The sequence below is a fragment of the Calidris pugnax genome, unplaced genomic scaffold (genome assembly GCF_001431845.1).
Source record: "Calidris pugnax isolate Ruff unplaced genomic scaffold, ASM143184v1 scaffold4, whole genome shotgun sequence".
In the NCBI taxonomy this organism is placed as follows: domain Eukaryota; kingdom Metazoa; phylum Chordata; class Aves; order Charadriiformes; family Scolopacidae; genus Calidris; species Calidris pugnax.
Window position 1 is genome coordinate 5,130,759 of NW_015090781.1, and position 20,715 is coordinate 5,151,473.

At 43.7% G+C, this 20,715-nt stretch overlaps 1 protein-coding gene across 1 annotated transcript in view; it reads left to right on the forward strand.

The window, feature by feature from the left end:
- SORCS3 (sortilin-related VPS10 domain containing receptor 3) overlaps positions 1–3,700 on the forward strand; it is a 297,321-nt gene extending 293,621 nt beyond the window's left edge. Inside the window, exons 27-28 of the mRNA XM_014957626.1 lie at positions 2,804–2,964; positions 3,557–3,700. Coding sequence (XP_014813112.1) covers positions 2,804–2,964; positions 3,557–3,621 — 226 coding nt within the window. The 3' untranslated portion in view covers positions 3,622–3,700. The remainder of the gene's footprint in view (positions 1–2,803; positions 2,965–3,556) is intronic.
- Positions 3,701–20,715: the final 17,015 nt, after the last annotated feature.

A 20,715-nucleotide genomic window follows, 5' to 3' on the forward strand; every position in this document is an offset into this window, starting at 1 on the left:
GCTGGTAATGTCTAGTAATGTTAGCAAGATACAAACAATATTACAAATGGAATGATACTAGAGGCATGTATCCTAGTCTCGAGCTTTAAAGCTCCCCTCATTGCTAACCTCTTGCGTTAGCCATTTTCAAAATCAGTGGGTAGCATTGATTCTAGTGCTTGATCCTGGACACATCAAGACCTGTTGCCAGAGTAGCACAGAGCTTGATAATCCACTTTGCTTTGGCAGTTTCCAGGTCATGTTATGCTACTACAGCTCATAAAACAGACCCTTATACTACTTAAGCATCCTGAGCCTTAAGCAGAGCAGCCATCAGCCTTGCTCAGTGCTCCAGGCCTGGGAACGCCCTGCCTTGTTAAATTCTGTCTGAAAACTGAATGTATCACAAATTGGAAGTGAGAGGGAAGGTGGTTAAAGCATTGGTTTTGCTTAGTCCAAAGCTCATCAGCTTGTCCTCTCTTACATGCTCTGTCCCAAAGAGGACAAACCTGGGTCAGAATGACAAAGTTTAGGATTAAGATACCCAGAGTGTCTTCTAGCTTTATTTTTCAGGTCTAAAACCTCTGTGTCAGTGGATCGGAAGTGAAAGCATGCAACAATTCTTACTGGAAAAAGGAGGTGAAAACAAAGCTTTCCTCTAGCTCTCGGTGATGCAGAGATCCATTAGCCATATGTACTTTTCTGATTAACGGTGATCCCAGCCTGAATACAGAACTGCTGCTTACAGGAATAGGTTGTGGGGAGAGCACGGGCCTGCATGAATTTTTAATTCTACAACTTTACAGAATCGGTGCTTTGCTGGTTTGCACACAGACTTCTTATTATGAGTCCATCAAGTTATAGACTCAGCAGGCATATTAAACACTGCTGCCAGAGAGATGCTTGTTGAGGAACATTGACTGGAAGAGGAAGAAAGGGAGAAAAGTAGGGAAATAATCTGTAAAAAGGTTGTTTCTTTTCTTGGAGGTTGAGCATGTGGCAGGTCAATACTACACGTGTACGGGTGGTGAGCAACAGTGGAGCAATGGGGCTGTCAGTGTGTATGTGTCCTGGGACAGGAGTGCAGGAATCTGTGTGTGTGTGTCCTCAGAGGTGTGCAGTGGGATGTTGTATGTGTCTGTGCTGGGAGGCACAGCAGGGTTAGGTATGTGTGTGGGGATGCACATATGTACAGCTGTCTCAGTTTCTTTTTTCTCTAACTCTTTGAAGTACCTGGATGCTCTCTGCCTCACAACTCTAAAGAGCTTTTCTCACTTTTCCTCCCAAAGCTCAGAAAACCATTACTTCTCTACCATTGCATTGCTTGGAAGCAAAACTAAGTCTTCCGGTATCTCCAGGTGTGTTCTTATGTCCACGTGTCTTCACACCTCCAGACATATTCTGGACACTTAAGTCCTATGGGAATGCATTTGTCCTCTCTCATCCAACGTGTGCATTCCCTGCTTCCCTGTAGTGCTTATGTCTTCTAGCGATCTGTGTCTGAAGGTTAGAAAGAGAGGGATAAAGGGAGAAGAACAGAAATTTTGTTAACTGCTGCTAAACATCCCAAATATGTCCTGACTTGCTGCTGGTTAAGAACAGAATGCCAGATCTAGCCAGTAACACAAGTCGTTTGAGGCCAGAACTTCACTGGAGTAAAATCAGCATAGGTCTGCTGAATTCATGAAAGCTGAGGCAATTTCCACTGCTTTCAGTCTCTGATCTGTCCAACAGCAGACAAGTTAGCATAAAGAGATGGCATTTCATATAGCTTCTTTGAACACATATTTCTCTCTCCTGTGTGCTTTAAGGAAGGGCAAAAATTCTCTGATTTTTCCTTATTTTAGCAATGTGGACTGCATGGAACAGAGTCCTTTTAAGGACATTAGAAAAAACAGTCAGTCACCTTCCAACCAGCAACTATACATAAATAATCCTAGCAACCCCCATGGTGCTTTACACATTACTTTTCAGTTCTTTCATTTAAAACTTGCGTTCCTCCAGGGATTACTGTCTAACTCTCTGTCTGGGCCTATCTAACTATCTGTCTAAATAACTGACTTTCAAGGATATTGTTCTAGCAGTCCAAGTTAGCTTCTCTTGGAAGAAGGAAGAAGAAATAATCCCTTCACTTTCTTGGCTTCCTGAGCAGCAGGGGAAAATAAGACCCTGCAAACTTGCATGATCCATAGCACAGCAAACTGGTTTTGCAATGAGATGGTAACAAATAGACTTTGGGTGGGTGTTACGAGGTTCAAGTCCTTTCTGTACTCTGAGGCACGGCCAATTCTTTATAACTTGTTCTGATGTGGCAGTTGCTACTGAGTCAGTGTGAGCTTGTCAATAGAAACAAGCCTAGCAATTTTTTCTCACTTGATTGTAGTGCTCAAATTGATTTTTACTTTTGGTTTCCAATGCACCCCTGATCATGTAATAAATACTGAGAGAGTTGGCAGTTGCAGCTGATTGTACTTAGTTGATTGCTGCTCTCTGAGCTGGGTGCAGTGTCCACTGTGTGCATGACTTCTCATTTTAAATGGCAGGACCAGAACTTTGAGGTTTACAGCTGGAGGAGCCTTTGGGCATAGGGTGGGAAGGCCTGAGATTTGGGGTGGCCTTAGGCTGGTGTTGGAATTAAGCTAATGACACTTTTAGAGCTGAACATCACTGTGGTGCTTTCACCATTCTGAGACCTGATACTTTGCATCACTGCCAGGGCTGTGTTTCTGGAATTGCTCTCAATTTAGTTGGTCTGATTAATCAATGACAAGCCAAAGATCCCTGTGTTACAAAACATAACCTTTTGTTTTCCTTTCCTGCGCAGGAAAATCCCTTGGATTAACATCTATGCCCAAGTTCAGCATGACAAGGAGCAGGAAATGATTGGCTCTGTCAGCCAGAGTGAAAATGCCCCCAAAATCACTCTGAGTGAGTTCACAGACCCCGAGGAGCTGATGGACAAAGAGCTGGACACGCGAGTGATGGGTGAGAGACAGCCCTCAGCTGGGGCTTGTTTCAGTCTGGGGGAGGGTGTTGGTCGTTGGGGTATTGGGAGAGGCAGCAGCTGTGACCTCAGGTGCAATCAGAGCCTTAGGCACTGAGAGAAGGAGAAAATCTCTCTCTGCAACACGGCAACAGGGAGCTTTTCTTACAGTTTTTCAGCTTTTCTCAGTGTTTCATGACCAGGGTAGGAACCTGGAGACATCAAGTATACAGGAGTTAGTAATGGCTGTGGCTCACATCCTTGCCTGCTCACGACCCCGTCTGTCCTGTGGAGGTGTCCTAAATTCCCTGATCCCTCAGAAAAATCAGCTGAGCCCAGCTTAGACTGTCAGTTTGCTGTCGTTACAAGTGAGTATGTTCATAATAGCTTAATGAGTTTACTGCTGGTCAGCTGAGCTGTAGTAACAGGTTTTCTGTGTGCCCCATGCTTGCTGCAAATACAAAAAAGGATGTGTTACTTTTAAGCATGTTTTCTGTCTTTACACAAGCACGTCCTAAGAAGAGGTGAGAAGCAATATAGACCAAACTGTTGAAGCCACTGCACTGACTCTCTTCTCCATTTTCTCCTCCACAGGAAGCATCTCAACCATTGCCAACAGTGAAAGCACAAAGGAAATCCCCAACTGCACTAGTGTTTAATACTGAGAATCCACTTGGTCTACAACATTTCTGACTTTTTATTTGTAATTATTATTGTTATAATTATTATTATTATTATTATGAAAAAAGAAAGAGTTATATGTCATTATTATAATTTGGGAGGGGATGGGGTGGGCTTTTTCTGTTTACCAGGGCTGCATTCATAAACAGCGGTAGTTCTTCATATTTAGGAAATACTCATCAGTTTAGAAGGAAAAAGCAAAGAATGAGTCAAGTGTGCAATGGAATTTGAATGCCAGCCTCCTGTTAAATATACAATGGGAATAAGGTATTCAATTCCAATAGGTGGGTATAGTACCTTAGGCAAGGTGTTGAAGGTAAATTGTCCCTTTTCAGCCCTTTTCAAAAGAAGTCATGAATCAGCTACTTCATCTTGCCAGAGGGCTCAGGCTGGGTTGTTGGACCAGGTTCTGCACCATGCCAACAGCCCTCACTTTCCAATGACATGCATGTCTCAGCTTTTTACAGGATCTTGCCGCTTTTAATTGCTTTTAATTTCAGTCACCCTCTGGCACTGTTGACTGCTGAGAAAGGAAAAAGAAAAAAATCAGAGCAAACACACACAGTCAGTGTTCCTTGGACTGGAGATTGTCTGGAGGGGACAGCACCACAAGCAATGAAGGACCATGCCTGAGTTTATGGATGCAGCCCAGACCCCGTGCATGTGAATAGCGAGGATGCCGAAGGCCTACTGTAGATAATTAAAATGTACATAGCTTTTTATTTCTCGGGAAATAATTTAATGTTTAGTAAAAGAAGATATGTTTAAAACAAAACCTGAACCACACACACACATGCACGCACACGCACGCGCATGCACACACACACACACACACACACATGTGCGCGCGCTCGTACACGCCAGCCAACCCGGGACCGTGGTGAGCACTTGAATCACACTTTGGTTCCAAGCGTGTTCCAGTTGTCTGTCATATTTCAATCTGACACTGCTGTCTATAAACAGCATAGTTTATTTCTCTGTGTATAACTGCAAGCCTTTTTTTTTTTTAATATATATATAGTATCATTTCCTATGGTGGAGCAGAAGAAGATATTAGCAGGACAGACTATGAGCCTGTCACGAATATTTTAGTGATGTCCATCATCTATTCACCTCTGTCACTGTTGTCCACTTCTAAGAAGGATCTGGCTGACATCCATCGGGGAAAATGAGGAAAACAAGTGCAAAATTATCACCATCTCAGTGTGGGCAAATATCAGTGTGCTTGAGGTACCCAGTACAGCCTCGACTCAACAGTGGGCCAGGTTGCAGTAGAATCATAGATTCTTTAGGTTGAAAAAGGCCTTTACGATGATAGAGTCCAACCATTAACCTAGCACTGCCAAGTCCATTATTCCCAGTGAGAAGTCGTGCTTTTAGCAGCTGGTGAAGTAAAGTGCTGTTCAGGATGTGTAGGAGTAGTCAATTTTGGCTGAACGTGATGCATGCGATTAAGGACTGCTCTTTGGAGAGGGGGATGCATGGTCAGACCTGCATAACTGAGCTAGGAAAGGTCTTTCTTACGAGTGCTGTGGAATGGCTGCTTCCAATTTTGGATGGAAATGCCATCATGTGCATGGTGGGTTGGTGCTTTCTGATTAGAACAGGGAGGTTAATGAAGAAATGGTCGTGAAAAAGCTCTTTAGGAAGCTTGTAGCAGACTGAATTGAGGATAGCCTTTGGGGGCAGTGGAGTTTTGGGGCAGGAGGTTGACTTAGTGGTAAGCTAGTTTTATCCATTTTTCTTGAGTTGGTGATGTTAGAAATGGACCTTATTCTACAGAGCGTTGAGTTACAAGACCCAGCAGGAGTGGAAGGAAGATTGGAGGCACATTTGGGAAGATGTTCTGGTGCTTGCGGTGTAACAGAAAATGAGGCCAAGTGACAATGGTTTTTTGCCATTTTTTAGGATCTGGATACAGGACTCCACATCACCTTTAATATGTCTGAATAGAAATTAGGAGATGGCTAGAATTTAGGTGTTGCTTGCTACTTCTCTGCATTGCAACATGCCAGTTGGCTGTAAACCAGCCTCAGCTACATGTGTTCATTCTGTTAATGGGCCAGAATGTCTTTCAAAGGTTATAATCCTGATGGATCTGCAGGTGGAAAGAAAAGTGGTTAAATACAGTTCTGCAGAGAAACACAGGAGGTATTTCAAGATTTACATTGTAAAACCAAACTGTAGGGAAATCCTGTTTTGTGTGAAGTACTGAAGCTAAATATTCTCACTTCTTCACCTCCTTTGCAGTCAGGCTTGCGGGCCTTTTCTGTTGATTTCAAAATAATACTTTTCTATTTCCTCCCTCACTTTTCTGCTCTAGTTCCTAATATAAGTTGGAGAGTGATGGCTGTGTTATTTTATTTAACCTTGAATTTCCACCCGTCGCATGTGCATAAACTGTTGCATTACTGGCTCTGTTCTACTGAAGGACTAGAGTAGTTTGCAGTAATGGCCCAGTCTGGTGATAACACTGTTAGCACAAGGCCATAGCTTCCCATTTAGGTACAGATGGGAGGGATGTACCTGTGGGCCCTGAGCTAAATTGTGGGCTGATCTCAGTCTTTGCCGATCATTAGAATTTGAGGGACTGCTTTTGTGAGCTGCTGCAGAGGACTGAATGTGAAATACTCATTATTTTTTGTATTAACTTTTCCTTTTATAAACCAGGGAGATGAAGTGAAAATGTTCATTGTTCGGAGTTTTCTAGGTTTTTCATGGGATTGATCTCATCTTGATTTAAAAGGAAAGGCAGGGGATTAGGGGATTACAGTTTTCACAATTTCTTTTTGAAATTTTTTACAATGTTTTTGCAGTTTTTCCCCTTAAACTCTTAGAATCATAGAATCATATAATTGTCTAGGTTGAAGGGACCTTTCAGAATGTGGAAATGTTTTCACTTCTCAAAAATAAATTTAGCCTCAATGAAGGCTGAGAAGTTTCTGAATGATGCAGTTAATTTTTGGAGAAACATCTGTCCAGAAAGTAATTTTCATCCAAAATTATCCTAAAGGCACTACAAAGCTAACAGAAAAAAAAATTATTGGAGTGAAATTAAACATCAAAAACCCCTACATGAGTCTTCAGTTGGCTCAAACTTCACGGCCCATGAGACTTAATGGGTCTCTCTACCTCTCAGGGTAGTGTGTCACACTGCTGTCTGGACCAGGACGTGTACCATGCACATCTGGAAAGAACTCCCTAGGATGTATGTGGGACTGTAGGTGCCAGATGATACTTGCAGCATTAGGGCACAACCGTGGCTGATGGCAGCTGATAAAAAGCTTGTGTTCATGATTGAAAGCTGCTCCTTTAGACTACTAGAAGGGTAACTGCTGTGTCCCAGTGGGATACCCAGGACTGTATCTATCCATGGGACCTCTGTAAGGTTTGGATTGGGCAGCCAGCATTGTCCATGGTTTTTTGGAAGGTGCTGAGCTGCGGTGTTACCACAGATTGGAGTATTGGCCACTTTTATTTGCGTATGTCAGGCTGGGAAATAACAACTTAGGAATGTCATTAGGGTGTTTTCCCCTCCAGGTTTTACCCTGGAGGAAAATGCAATGGAAATCCTTGAAGCTGTAGTTTATTATTTACCTGAGTAAGGAGGGAAAGAGCCAATGCCATGAGTAGAATGTAAATAGCTCCCAGGCTGTAGGTTTGTATAAAGAGGAAGAGAAAGAGTGAGAGAGCAAGAGACTGGGTCAGTGCCTTCTATCACTGCCAGCCTTTCCCCGTGATGGATTCTACTGTATTAGCTGTGATTTAGGAATAACGCATGAGACCTGGAGACTAGATGCAGCTTTTGGCTCTGTGTGGCTGTCAATCCGATGTAAACACCCAGTAGTTCCTCTGCTTAGTTTAACCTGTGCTTGAGAAGCCCAACACTAAGCCTGGAAGGATCAGAGGTGAGGTTGGAGCGACTGGGGACTGCAGAGTTTTTCAGTTGCCATCAATAAGAGCGTGTGCAGGAGTGTGTATTTTGTTCTGGACTAAGCTTTGGTTTCAGGGATGTGCAAAGATGTCCTGTTCTCCTCCCTTTCCCTTCAGTCAGTTCCCCCACACATTCCAGGTCTGACAAACCAAACTGGAATCCTCACATTCCTTCTGATGATGTCGGACAGTGCATTAAGCCCAAACCACCACCATGGTTTTAAAGGATTAAATGAGGCAGACAATTGCAATACCTGTATTAAACACAGTAATACAAATGCATGAGTCATATATATACATATATATATACTGTTCTTGGTTTTATTGTTCCATTTGAATATTTCTACTGTAAAAAAGGCAGTGGTTTTGAAATTGTTGAAAATAAATGTATTTTTGTACATCAGAGTTACCCCTGGCTGCTCTTTCAGTCCTTGTTCTTCTCAAATTTCCTTTTGCTGAAGTCTGCTCTGTCTTTACTGGATTTCCCTTTCCATACCTCTCCTTCCAACCCCATCTGTCATTCAGGGACATGCAAAGCACACGGAGGGTGAGCAGAGAAATGTTACAAATGTTATGTATTTAAGATAAAAGGTAAATCAACTACCTCTCCTTCCTTCTTACTGCTCCCCCTAAAAATAATTATCTCCGTTCCTTTTCTGATTCTCTTTGGAGCCTGGGAGGTGAATAGGAGAGGAGAACTATCTGCTTATGCAGACAAGGCACTTTCTTCACCCCTTGGCACAAGACGGTTTTGAGAGGAAAAGAGAACATGGAAATGTGTCTCTGGATGTACATCAGCTGTCTCCCTCCATGGGCATGCATGCACATCCCTCTGTCCTCTCCTTTCCTTTGGATCTGGAGGTCCATAAACTGCAGGTTTTTGGAGTGTGGCAGAGTTACCTGGGAAACATCTCTCCTTGGCTGTCTCCTCCTTATGGTGCTTCCCAGGTGTCCACTGCCGGTCATTGGTGGGGGTGAGGGCCAAATCTTTTCTCTGACCTGAAGCAGCTAATCTTTTATGTATATATTACTTAAGAATGCAGGCAGTATCTGTTTATTCTCCCTTTTATTATCAATGACCAGTTGTTTCTGGTTTTCCTATATGTCAGTAGGCTGAAAAGGTCAGGCAACCAAGAACTAGGCTGGCCGTCTCCGAGTGATGTAATGAGAGACCTCCAGCATCACAGAAGGTCTCTCAGCTTTTGAAAACTTTGGGTCTGGCCTTCATTACAGCAATGCCAGTGTAACCTTTCTGTTCATGGAATCCTGAAATACAAATCATGAACAGACAATCACAAATGATGGAATTACCATGGCTTAACAAGCTGCCACTGAGACCCAGTAATCGACTATGCAGAGAAACTCAGCCAAGTGCAGCTGTGAAGTCAAATGCAGGCACTTAAACATCAGCCCTCATCATAGCCTGGAAACATGAGCAGTAGCTCAGTCTTTGCCTGAATCCACCTGTTTTTCTGTGATGGATGGATTTACTGTTCCCTTTATTAAAGACAGCATAAGCACTGTTAGCTACTGTTTTGCTATTCTTATGGTTGTGTCAAATACTCCTCTCTCAGGGGATATGGTACAGCTCAGGAGAAGTGCATCATAACTGCTGGAGCCAGCTCATTGCTGTCGTGTTTCGTTCTTCATCATGGTGCTCAACAACACCCAAGGCTGCCCTGTGTGGGTGACCTGTAGCATAGGAGGGAAAAGAACTGTCAAGGCCATTTTCGACACGTTGGTGTGTTGATACTGAAAAGTTTGGCTTGGTTTGGGCTGACTGACTAATGATGCTCTTGTGTTCCTTGTGCAGGGAGAGCCTTTCATTACTTGTATAGTGGGAGCACCTAGAGGGCCTGGCTGAGAACACATCCCAGTTGTGCCCACCGCTGAATGAACCACGTCGCGGCGATGTCGGTGATGGAGTGCACCAGTGCAAAGAGGCCTGGCTGGGTCCAGCTGCATCCTCACCTACACGCTGCAGTGTAGGACAGAGATGGAGGAACGTGCATGCCTGAGCCAGCCAAGGCTCTGTCTTCACACTCTTTTAGGGCACTGGGCTGGATTCTCCTGCTGTAAGGCAGAATCTGAGAGGCACACGATGGACCTTTTGTACTGTTCTGGAAGATGGGTGCCCTTCTAAAATCATCAGTCTGGAGAAGTTTATCCTCACTTCTCCTGCTTGCTAGGAGCGTGCCCAGCCTTACCAAGGTAGGAGAGGACCCTCTTTCCCTTAGTTCAGTCCAGACCTTGGTACAACCAGAAATACAGGTTCCCATGCCCCAGAGAAGTAGCCCTAGAGAGGAGGCCTTGTGCTCCTGTGAATGCTGCTGCCCAACTTCTAGTCCTTGCTCTGGGGACGAAGGAGGCATTTCCCATCTAGAACTCGTGGCACCATGCACTTCAACAGGGTGAGGCAGCACTTGGCTGGATTTGCCTTCTTCTGCCCAGGTCCTCCTCCTTCCTTGGCCCTCTCCCCGGTGAAGTACTCTGGTTATTAAGCACTATCAAAGCACCATTGCATTGCTGACATATTATTGTAATACATCACTTGAGTGCTGGTCTGCTGTCATATATCATGGTGCTACATCAGAGGACTGACAGGTGACAGGAACCCCAGACCCAGAGACAGATCACTTTTCTAAGCTTTATGGGCTTTTTTCCTCTAAGACAGCTAGCAAAGGCAAAGAAAGCAGCGTTGGACTGCTGCCACAAAGCTTTCAAAGCCTTTAAATATATCTATCTATACATTTTTCCCTTGACCCTGAAACATTAATTAAACAAGTCTGCTGATGTTTCTATATGAGCCCGTAGAGATGGGTTTATTTTGGGTCATGGGGGAGGGAGGGAACCGGTTGCTCTCTGTGAAACATTTCATGAAGCTGGCAGGTGAGTGTCTGCATGTGAGCGGGAGAGAGAGATTTGTCCTTGCAAAGCAAAAAAAAAAGGTTTGTTCCTGAATTTCAGAGAATTTGTGCAGTTGTGCAGGGGGAGACAGGAGAGAAGGCAATTGTGGTTTCTTGGGATTTTACCCCTGATCAATACAAAAGGATTTTCTTTGCCATTTCTTTGTGCTAGTTCTACCTGTGCAGGCCCAATGACATCAGTGAATTTAGTCTTGATTTACACCAGTCTGAGTTCTCACATTAAGAGGAGTTACGTGCCTACTTCAAGGACAGAATAAATCCTTTTTAATGCCTTGTTGTGAATGTCAAACAGTTTTCAGGCCAAAATTTAGGGGATATTGTAATAATAATAATGAAAAACCCACATACAGGATGCAGTAGGGAGGAAGGAGGAGGATGTTTATGGAATGAAACAGAAATGCTGTGATGATGTGTGCTTTTAAAAATCTTGTGTTGGTTACATGAACCTGGAAGGCAAAAAGGAGAAAAAAACTGGAAGCCAGAAGTAGAGCAAGGAAGAGCAGAGGTGGCCTGGGCTGGGTGAGAGGCTGTGGCTGACCAGGGACATGGATGGTTAACCATGTAATAGTTTTAGCACGGAAAATTTCTGTCATCTCACACTCACAATCGAATCAACAGCAGATGTAGCTCATCCAGGACCTATAAGATGGGGTCATCTCTGCTCCTACATCCTGAAGCTCAGCCTCAAAATTCAAGTTTTAAGCAGCTCTTTCCCTACTGAAGGGCCAAGTGTTAAGCACTGAGGTTCCTTGTAGAGCAGTGGTGGGTGAGTGACGGTTCAGGCACCATTTGTAGGCCATTTTTGGAGCTCAACTCAGGGTTGTGTGTATTTGTCTTCAAAGGGTTGGATGGATGCTGTGGAAAAGAAGTGGCTCCTGGTGTGGGAGGTGGGGAAGATGGACCTGAAGAGGTCAGTGTAGAAAGGGCAGGAATATGGGATTACAAAATGCTGTGTGATATTTGTCAGTTCATGGGACTCACTCCTCTTTCCTTGATATTAATTGTACCGTATGCTGGGTGAGGGAATGAGTTAAAATCATTTCCTGGGATGGGAGGTAAGGATAAGATTTTACGGGTAGCTATTCAAATGGACCATCAAAAACTGACTAAGGCAGTTGCCTGGGCTAAGACGAGGGGTGTAGCTACCTTTCCTTGTCTTTTCGAAATGAAGAGACCCTCAGAGAAACCAGGGAAATTAGAAGAGTTTTAAGGAGGAGGAGAGGTGGTGAAAATGAAAGTGAGACGATCTGACAGCTAAGATAAAGTGAACCTGGGCATCATCTCTTGTTGCCAGATCTGGAACTGCTTGGTTGCTCTTAGAGTGTCCCAACACCCTCCTCCCCCCATCATTTCATCGTGGCTCTGGGTCTCCTGAGTTTCCACAAGGATGGGGAAGGACTGAGAACTGCAACATGCCACTGGGATGCTCAGGGACAAACAGTGCTGCCAGTAGGAGGAGAAATGTTTCTGTTACCCCAAGAGCTCTGCTCCCCAGCATGCATGTGCTAAAGTGTCTAAAGCTTATTGTAGGCAAGTTTAGGAGTCTAAATCCATTTGTGGCTGTGGACCTTACTGCCTAATATTATTGCCTACACTTGGAATAATCTAAGATATTGTTAGGAATACCTGTGAGACTGTGTTTTTAATCTTTTTTTGTAACCTTGAAATGTTCCTGTCAGTTCCACTCTACAGGCTGCTGGAGATCTGAACCCTCTTATAAAATGCTGAGGGATTTTTCCCTTTTGTTTGTGTAGAAAATTTCCCTTCCATTTGTAGGTTATGTAGCAAAGCCTCAACTTGAGCCTCACCACCCCCCTCCCCATTTCACTATGGAACTATGAACAATTTACAATCTGAACAATATTTACAGTATGAACGATTTGTTTCTGAGAGGAATACTCTCAGAAAGGATAAACACATGCAGTCCTTTGGTGCAGGAGAGCTTGGAGAGAGTTTTTGGCATCAGTGGACACGTTCACTGTGGATCTGTCACTAACTCCCCACAGCCCCACTCCTCATGAAGACTCACGAGTCCCACAACCCCTACACCTTGCCAGCAGAGGAGGACGATTTAAGAACAGCTGTAAATTATTTATTCAGTCGAGGTATTTTCATCAGCCTCCAAACATTAACTGATCCCGAGTAGTGGCAGGGAATTGATCTACTTTATTTATTTTTCTATTCCATCGGTGAATTTTGGACAAAGTTATTTTGAAGGCAAGGTGTGAAGACAATGCAAGGTCTAAGCAAATTAAGACAGACTATGTTAGGCTGAGAACCAAGCTGGTTGGTGGAAGCTTCTGGGCTTAGGAGCTCTTCAGTCTGTCCAAGGCAACTACTCAAGTGTCCTTTATATGTTCTGTGGGGATGGAGTGCAAGATGGAACTGAAGAAAAGGCTTAGTTTCTCACTTAAATGTCTATTTGGACTTAGTAAAGTCACTCACCTAAGGTCATGCATTCGTTTCTGGTTTGGCTAAGGTGGATCTCTGCATACAGTTAATTTCCACCATAGAATCGTAGAATTGTCTGGGTTGGAAGGGACCTTTCAGATCATCTAGTCCAACCATCAACCTGACTCTGACAAAACCAATCACGTTTGAGTCTGAATTTCTGGTTGTAGCTGGTGCACACCAGCAATCTGTAAACTGGACTGAACCTGTCCACCGGGCTTGCATTAGGACCTCTGACTGTGAGGAAGCCTAAAACGGATGTTTGGGTCAGTGGACTGGACTGGAAGATATTAAAGGTAGAAGTGGGTGGAACAGATTTCAGAGGGAGGCTGAGGGTTCACTCTGAGCCTGGAATGGTGCTAGGCTTTTTGTTTTGTTTTGTTGCGAGGGGTTTTTTTTTGCAGTAAAACCCTGCCTCTAATTTTAAATCAGAATTAATAGCTCATCAGGAATGTTGGCTTCAGAAGTTATTATTATGTTTCAACAGATGTTCAACCAGTCAGATTATTTAATTAGCTTCACGCTCCTTAACCTCATAAATCTGTGAAAGCTGTGACAAGGAAAAAGAAAAGGAATTAATGATAATAAATCAATACCCTAGACCTTCTTAATACAATCTAGAAAGTTTGGATCCAAGCGCCGTTGAAAAGTTTGGGGAGCAAACTGAATGTCTCTGTCTGGGATATAAATCTCACTTGAGCACAGTTTTGGAGGAAAATGCCCAGGATTCTCAGCACAGCATCCTTGGGAACTGGGGGGAGCCTTTGTGTCTAGGGAGCTGGTTTGGCATTGGAGAGACCTGCATACAGTCCCGAGCTCTGCCACGGATTTAAACCATGACTTTCAGAAACTCTGCCTGTTCCTTTTCCTGTCCTACTTAACCAGTGGGAATGTTGTCTGAAGCAGAGTCTGACCCTGAGTGTTTATACAGACACACACATACACACACACATATATATATCAGCATTTTTCTCACTATTATTCCAGAGTCATCATTTAAGATACTATTTGAAAGGAAGTCTTTTTCCTCTCTGCTTCCAATTGACAAGGATCCCTTAGGAGACTGATTTCCCGATTTCCATACCTCTGTTGCTCCCTTAGCTTGGGTAATAGCAGTTTCACCCCTCCTCCCTTTATGTTATGTTATGTTATACGAAAAGCCTTTTTTTTTTTTTTTTTTTCCTGAGGAGGGTGGATGAATAGATGGCTCAGGGACCTGCCAGCACATCTGCAGAGCAGCAAGGCCCCCCCAGTCAATGGAAAGCTAAGTGATGATTTGGTTGCTTCACCGCAGTTCATCTGAAGTACTTGGTGCTATTGCAGACAACAAGCTTGGTACTGAATGGGTATGAACCTGACCTTGAAAAGTAATCCTCCCCTGTTAGGTTTCAAGCAATTCAGTGGGCAAATCTTTCTATTGTATGGCAAGAACAAGCCATTAAGCCATTACCAGGATCCCGGGCCTGCCGTCACCAGCAACTGGAGTGGTATCTCTGCATTTACTGCACTCATGTGTTCTGTGATTACTGGAGATGCAAGTCAGTGAATCAAAGCACACAGTGACCCACTTCATCCTCAGCGTGCCTGGAAGAACAGGGCCTTATTCCCATGTGTGGTATTTTAAAATGTGTTGCCTTCATCTTCATATCAGAAAAATACTTTGTTGACACACTATTGCCCCTCCAGAGACCAACTTCAAACAGAGAGATCATTTATAGAGGAAAAGCTCCATTCAGTAAGGGCTTTTTTTGTACTCTGGCTCCAGCAAGCCCTTTTTTTGGTCTCAATTTTTCCTTCCAGCAATTTCATATAACATGTCTCACAATATACCTTCCCTCCATAAACCAGGTAAATCAGAGGGGACAGGAACCTGGGCATGGCAGGAATGGATTTGCTCCAGAAACTTCTGAAGGTCAGTTTTGACTTTGCTCTGAGCTCTGTGCAGTGGGATTTAGGTCAAGCACGGACAATATGGTTGTCCCTCTGAGATCTACAATGACATGTTTTTTACCCTGTGTGGACTTGGTAACACTTGCTACGCAGCACACACCAGTCGTTGCTCTGGACTTTGTTATGCTGACTGCAGTAAATGCTGCTCCCACTGTTAATACCATGGTAGGAATTAACATCACCTGTTCAGTTTGTTGATTTTTTTAATAATCAAACACCTTCCAACGGCCGTATTATGCTTTAGTTTTTTGGTTAGTGGCTTCCTTTCATCTCCAGCACCTCCATCCATGTCTCTGCCTGCCTTACTTTTCAAATGGCATCATATCCCTGCTCAGGAATCCCCACCTGTGCAGGTTAGTGGGGAGGGGAGATTCACCGTTGTTCATTCAGAAGAATGAAAAAGCAGAAACCTGGGTGTAGACAATGGCCATCTTTTGCGTGTTTGCATTACTGTCACAGAATTTGAGTTCAAAAAGGTCCAGACCATGTGACCTTCCTCTTACTGAGGGTTGAAGACCATCACCTGCAGCATCTGCCTGCAGCTCGGTGACATCTTTCTGCTGAAGGCACCTTTCTGAAGCCAGGCTCTGATGCAACCTGTGAAGAAATGGGCAGGACTCTCAGCTAACGCTCCATTTATCTTTTTCTCCCCTCCCATCCTGGAGGAAAACAAACAAATTATGTTTACACTTGTTGCTTTTGTTGCCTCTCTTTAGAAAATATGCTGCCAGTATATATGTGTTTCTCATAGTTTTTTAGGAGGGACAGAATTAAGAATGAAATTGCAAGGGAGGAAAATGTAACAGCTCCATTTTTATTTGATGAAAAATACCTCCCGGGTAAAAGGAGACATTCTTGGATAAATTCCACATTTTCTGCAGAGCACGACCAGGTAGGCTGAGGTTTTGCGTGGTACCCCCTAATTAGTCCCATTATTACTGCCAGTAACTAAACAATCTGCTGTTTTCTAGCACTAAGAAACCATAAAAATATCTTTGAGTGCAATCAGAAAGGCTTCTTTCAGAACTCCAATGCCCTTTAAAAATATAGGGTTTTTTCTTCCCCTTTCATTTCTTTAAGTTTTTTTTAAAAATGAAGAATACGACGGGGATTAAAATGAAAAAGGATCTGGAATCATTTTGACTGAGAGGAAAGAAATATTTGTACATTATTCATCGTACTCTCGGTTATTCATCAAAAGTTTCATTCTTCAACTAAAGTCTTTTCCTTATCTTAAAGCCACTGACATGAATATATATCACCAAGTTAAAAAGATTGAATTACACTTCTCCTGCTGCTGCTAAGATTCATGGAAGCTCAAAGCCCAGCCTAGTCCCTAGGTGTACGAAGCCAGTGCATTTTATGATTTTCGGAGAACAACGCTAACAGGGTTTGTCTCTTCATTGTGATACGGAGATGATTGAAAATGTGCCGCTGTATCGCTTGATAAAAGACCTTTGCCAAAAAGGAGAGCAGCTTTGTCATTTGAGAACATTACCCATGGGGCTTAAGAGACCTACTTGACAGCACAAGCTCCAGCAGATTTTTTTTTTTTAAAGGAGTATGTTCTCCATTGCCATTGTCGAGCAACTTGAACTACAGAAAAGAAGGAGCTGAGATGTGATCCATGGAATCTTCCCTGAGTATTGTGCTGCCCCATGGGTACCAAGGGAACAAGAGGCATTTCCTTGCTCTGGTTCCTAGTGCTTGTTGAGAAGGAGAAGGAGAACTCTTGGTTCATACCACTCTGCTACACTGGCTTGTGGCTTCCCAAACTCTTAGCTGTTCCTCGGGTGTCCAGCTTTAAAATGAGCATGAGTGTAGTGCTCTGCTGCAGCACTGAGTGTAGGACAACTGCCCACCCTGCCAGATTTAATTCTGCAAATGCTGGGGAGATCTTTGCTGCCAGAGCAACACTTGGAGCACAAAGAAAGGTGTGAGTTTGGTGTGTCCAGTGTGTCCAGCCAAGAGGTGTCTGTTGCAGGATGCACTGGACAGGAGGCAGAGATGTCTGAGGGCTCTGCTCCCCAACCGTCTGCGTGATGGAAAATACATAGAGATGTTTTTATCCTGCAGAGGGACTCACACCAGTCGTGTGAGCACGGCAGCCCTGTGGGGGACAGGCCGGGTTGGCCAGCACACAGGATATGGCACAGCCTTGCTCTGGGCAGTCTCACTTGTTCCCTTTATCTCCTTACTACCCACCATGATGGAGAAAGGCTTGTGCCTGGCACTGCTGCACCAGGGCATGAATTTGGTGGCATCAACCCCAAACTCATTGAGAAGGGAAAGTAAGAAGGGCTTGTGGGTTTCCTGAATTTTCTACTAGGTTTTGATGAGATGGGTCTTCTCTGATTTTACATTTGACTTTACATCTTCTTTAAGATGCGTTAAAAGAACCAGTTCATACCAAGGGGCTTTGAACATACACCAAAGAGGGGACAAGTCCTGTGGCCCTCTCTCATACCTGTGTAGCAGGTGCCGATGCCGGTGGCAAGGGATAAGGCAGGTGGTGTTGTCTCTGCAAACACCCCAGGACCAAGGAGGCACCTTAGTGCTGCCAAAAAGGTGTTGCGACCTTAAGCAAAAGGCTGCTCGGTTAAGAAAAATCCCCTTACTCCTCACAGCTTAAGAAGTGAGAATTTGGTTTAATGACACAGACTCTAACTCTTAAATGGAGATAAATTTTTCACTAAAATTTTGGCATGCGTTTCTGGATCCAAGGCTACCAAACAGTATGTAGTATCAAATAACAGCAACAACAGCAATGCAATAATATCATCTAAAGATATCAAATTTTATTGTAGAAGTATTTGTTTTGAGAACGGTTCAGACCTAGGGCTATGATCAGGCATTTCACTGCAGAACACGTATATTTTAGACAAACACACAGAGCCCTCTTTGGCCAACTTCTCCTTTAGTGACCCACAAGTATATTTTTCTGCCTGTGCAGGTGGTTGGGCACCCACCAGTCCTTGTTTTGCTCCATAACAAGGACAGTGTTAGATGATCTGCACTGAGCCATACATCATTCTGTAACAACCTGCTTTTGATGGGAAAATGGAGCGCTGCAATTTGAGCAGGGCTGAGCTCTGACTTGCCAAGGGCATGTGGCGATAGCTTGAACTAAGGGGAACTTGGGAGAGAACTGTAATTAAAAGCCCCACTGAAGTTTGGGAAAGCTGGATAAAATAATGACAAATTGCCCTAGGAAAAAAAATAGTGACACGGTCATTGTCATTTCAGATTAAATGGATCCAGTTTAGTGTGGTAATTGTGAGAGAGGTATTTTTAGAAAATATAAAGGGCCTTAATATATCTCTTTCTTGCCCTTGGCAATTTAGCAAATGCTGGTTTTGTGTTTTCCTCTCCCAAACCATAATACTTGCAAATTTTGCTCCCTCTTGCTGCTGTGAAGTTTAGAAAAGAAGGCTGGGTTTTAAACTCAGCCCATGTAGCCCTTTACTTACCCATTGCAAGAAACAGGCTGAGAGGCCCAATGGGAAATCACATTTTCCGTGATTTGAATCCCCTTCATCCTCCCTAGGTTCTGAAGCAGTGCTGGGCAAAAGGTAGCTGAGGCAGTGGGGTGTGCTCTCTAGTTGGTTGACCAGCAGGGCTGAATCAGGCAGATGACCAGTTAGAGAAGGCAAATAGCACAGGAGCAAACTCTTCTGAGCCAGGCCGCTGCTGCAAATAAAACGAAGGGTTATTCAGCCTGCGGCCAAAAATAAATGAGGCTGAAGTTAATCCAGCTGTCCTACCTATGCCCTCAGTGTTAATATCTGTATATGCTGTGCATTTGCTACTGAGTGTTATTTTTACAAGACAAAGACCATGAGGAATTAGAGAGGCATCTGCTTTGTTTTGAGCTCTTAAATCTCTTAATTTCCAAGACCTGTGCAAAAGCCTACGGAGATTTCTAAAGTACACGTAAGAGAATACTGAAAAATCCCAGTCGTGCCATTCTGCTACCAGAAATTGTGCTGGTGGTAGTGGGTCCCTGAGGTATAAAGAAGAAGGTCACAGTCCATCAGTTACTGAAACTGCAGGACTGGGAGGGCGGTGTAAATCAGTGCGCTGCTTTGACGCCAGTCACTCACGCCGACTTTCAGAGAACTGCCCTGATTTATGCCAGCCCTGGCCCCGACCCCTTGCAGTGTTAGGTTGACGTGTACTAGGCCAAAACCAGGAAAGATCTCCTCAGCAGCTGCCCTTATTTTACAAGTTAACTTTTTTCTCTGTTTCCTCCTGCTGAACTCTGGAGCTCTCTCTTTCCACATGAGCTGAGCTTTCTTGAAAACGGTTGTTTAATGGGAACATCTGGTGTGTGAATGGAAGACTTATTCCTCCTTTTCCCTTCAGTAAATGCTCATTGCATACTTTTAAAGTTGATCTTTTTTTTTCCTTCCCCAAGCAGAAAAAAAAATATGGATCATTACTTGACAGAACAGACTGTGCTCTTTAGTTACTTAACATGTGCGGGTGTAGCCTGCAAGCCATGACTTAAGAGTATTCCCCATAATTAAATTTTTCTGCTGTAAAGTCTTGGTTTCTGATTAAAATGTAGCAGTCCTTCCTATTGTTCAATTAGTGCTAATTAGATAGTACCTGTGCACAATACTGCCTGCAATTCAATAAACACAATCTGGGATATTTCTTTTTTGTGTGGAAAAAAAAAACTTACAAAAAGCCACTCACACAAAAATCCTGAGTTCATTTGCTTGTGTGCTGTTTAGAACTGTGGAAAATTAAAAAATGGAGAGGTAAGTAGGTATTATTAAAAATACTATTTGCATTCAGCATTTTCCCTTTCTCTTCCCTTCCCTCCCCTTCCATTCTCTTCCCTCTTCCCATTTGCAGTGGAGGTGTTACAGGAAGGTGGCCTCTGCATAGGCTTTTATAATAACTGTCTTGGTGAACATCTGGTGTTGTTGGTGAATTTTTAGGCTCCAGAAAGTTGTGTTCACACACTCCCATGGCTTTTTGGTGAAGCCAGCTTTAGCTGAACTCCCTACTAGCTGCAAATGACTTACGATGATCCAGTAAGAAAGATCCAGGCCACATAGAAAGACTGGATGTGCAAAGTTTTAGTGCAAGGTCCTGCACATCAACACAGCTGCTCCGACTCCAGTCAGTCATGATAACTCCCAGTAAACCTATGCTGATTTATGCCAGTCCTGGCCCTGACATGGGCGAATGGCAGTGACGCAGAGTGTTGGCATGAGAAAGGTGCAGACCTACCTTCTCAGTGTACCTAGGAGTGTCTTAAATGGGGACATGGTGTCCCTGATTTGGGCTCATATACTCTACAGATGAGAGCAGTTGCACAAATCACAGCAAGGAAAATAGATATGACAGTGGGAAATGCCCATCTGTGCTCTGAGTTGCAGGATTCTGCTGTGGGTAAGGCTGGTCCAGCGGTGGCACTGGCTCTAAAACTGAAGTGACAGGCATTGATTCGTCTAAACGCATTGAAGCCTCCAGAGAAGACAAAATAACGTCCTATTTCTTACCTTAGGATCAAAGCACTATACAGTTTGGGTAAGAGAGGGCAGGGCAAACTTTTGGCATGATGTGGCAGCTTGAGCTGAGAGTCATCAAACAGAAGCCCTTATCCATTCTTCTGGCATGATTTAGTGTCAACCAGACAGAAAGTGATGCCAAAGTTTAGAAAACGCCATCCAGACCAATCTATGTCAGGTAGAATTACCCCTTCCTGCTAGTTTAGGTCAAAACTAACAACTAAAATGATTTAAAATGGCACGGCTCAGCAGCCCATGCCTCATCCACCTGCCCAGCCAACCATCT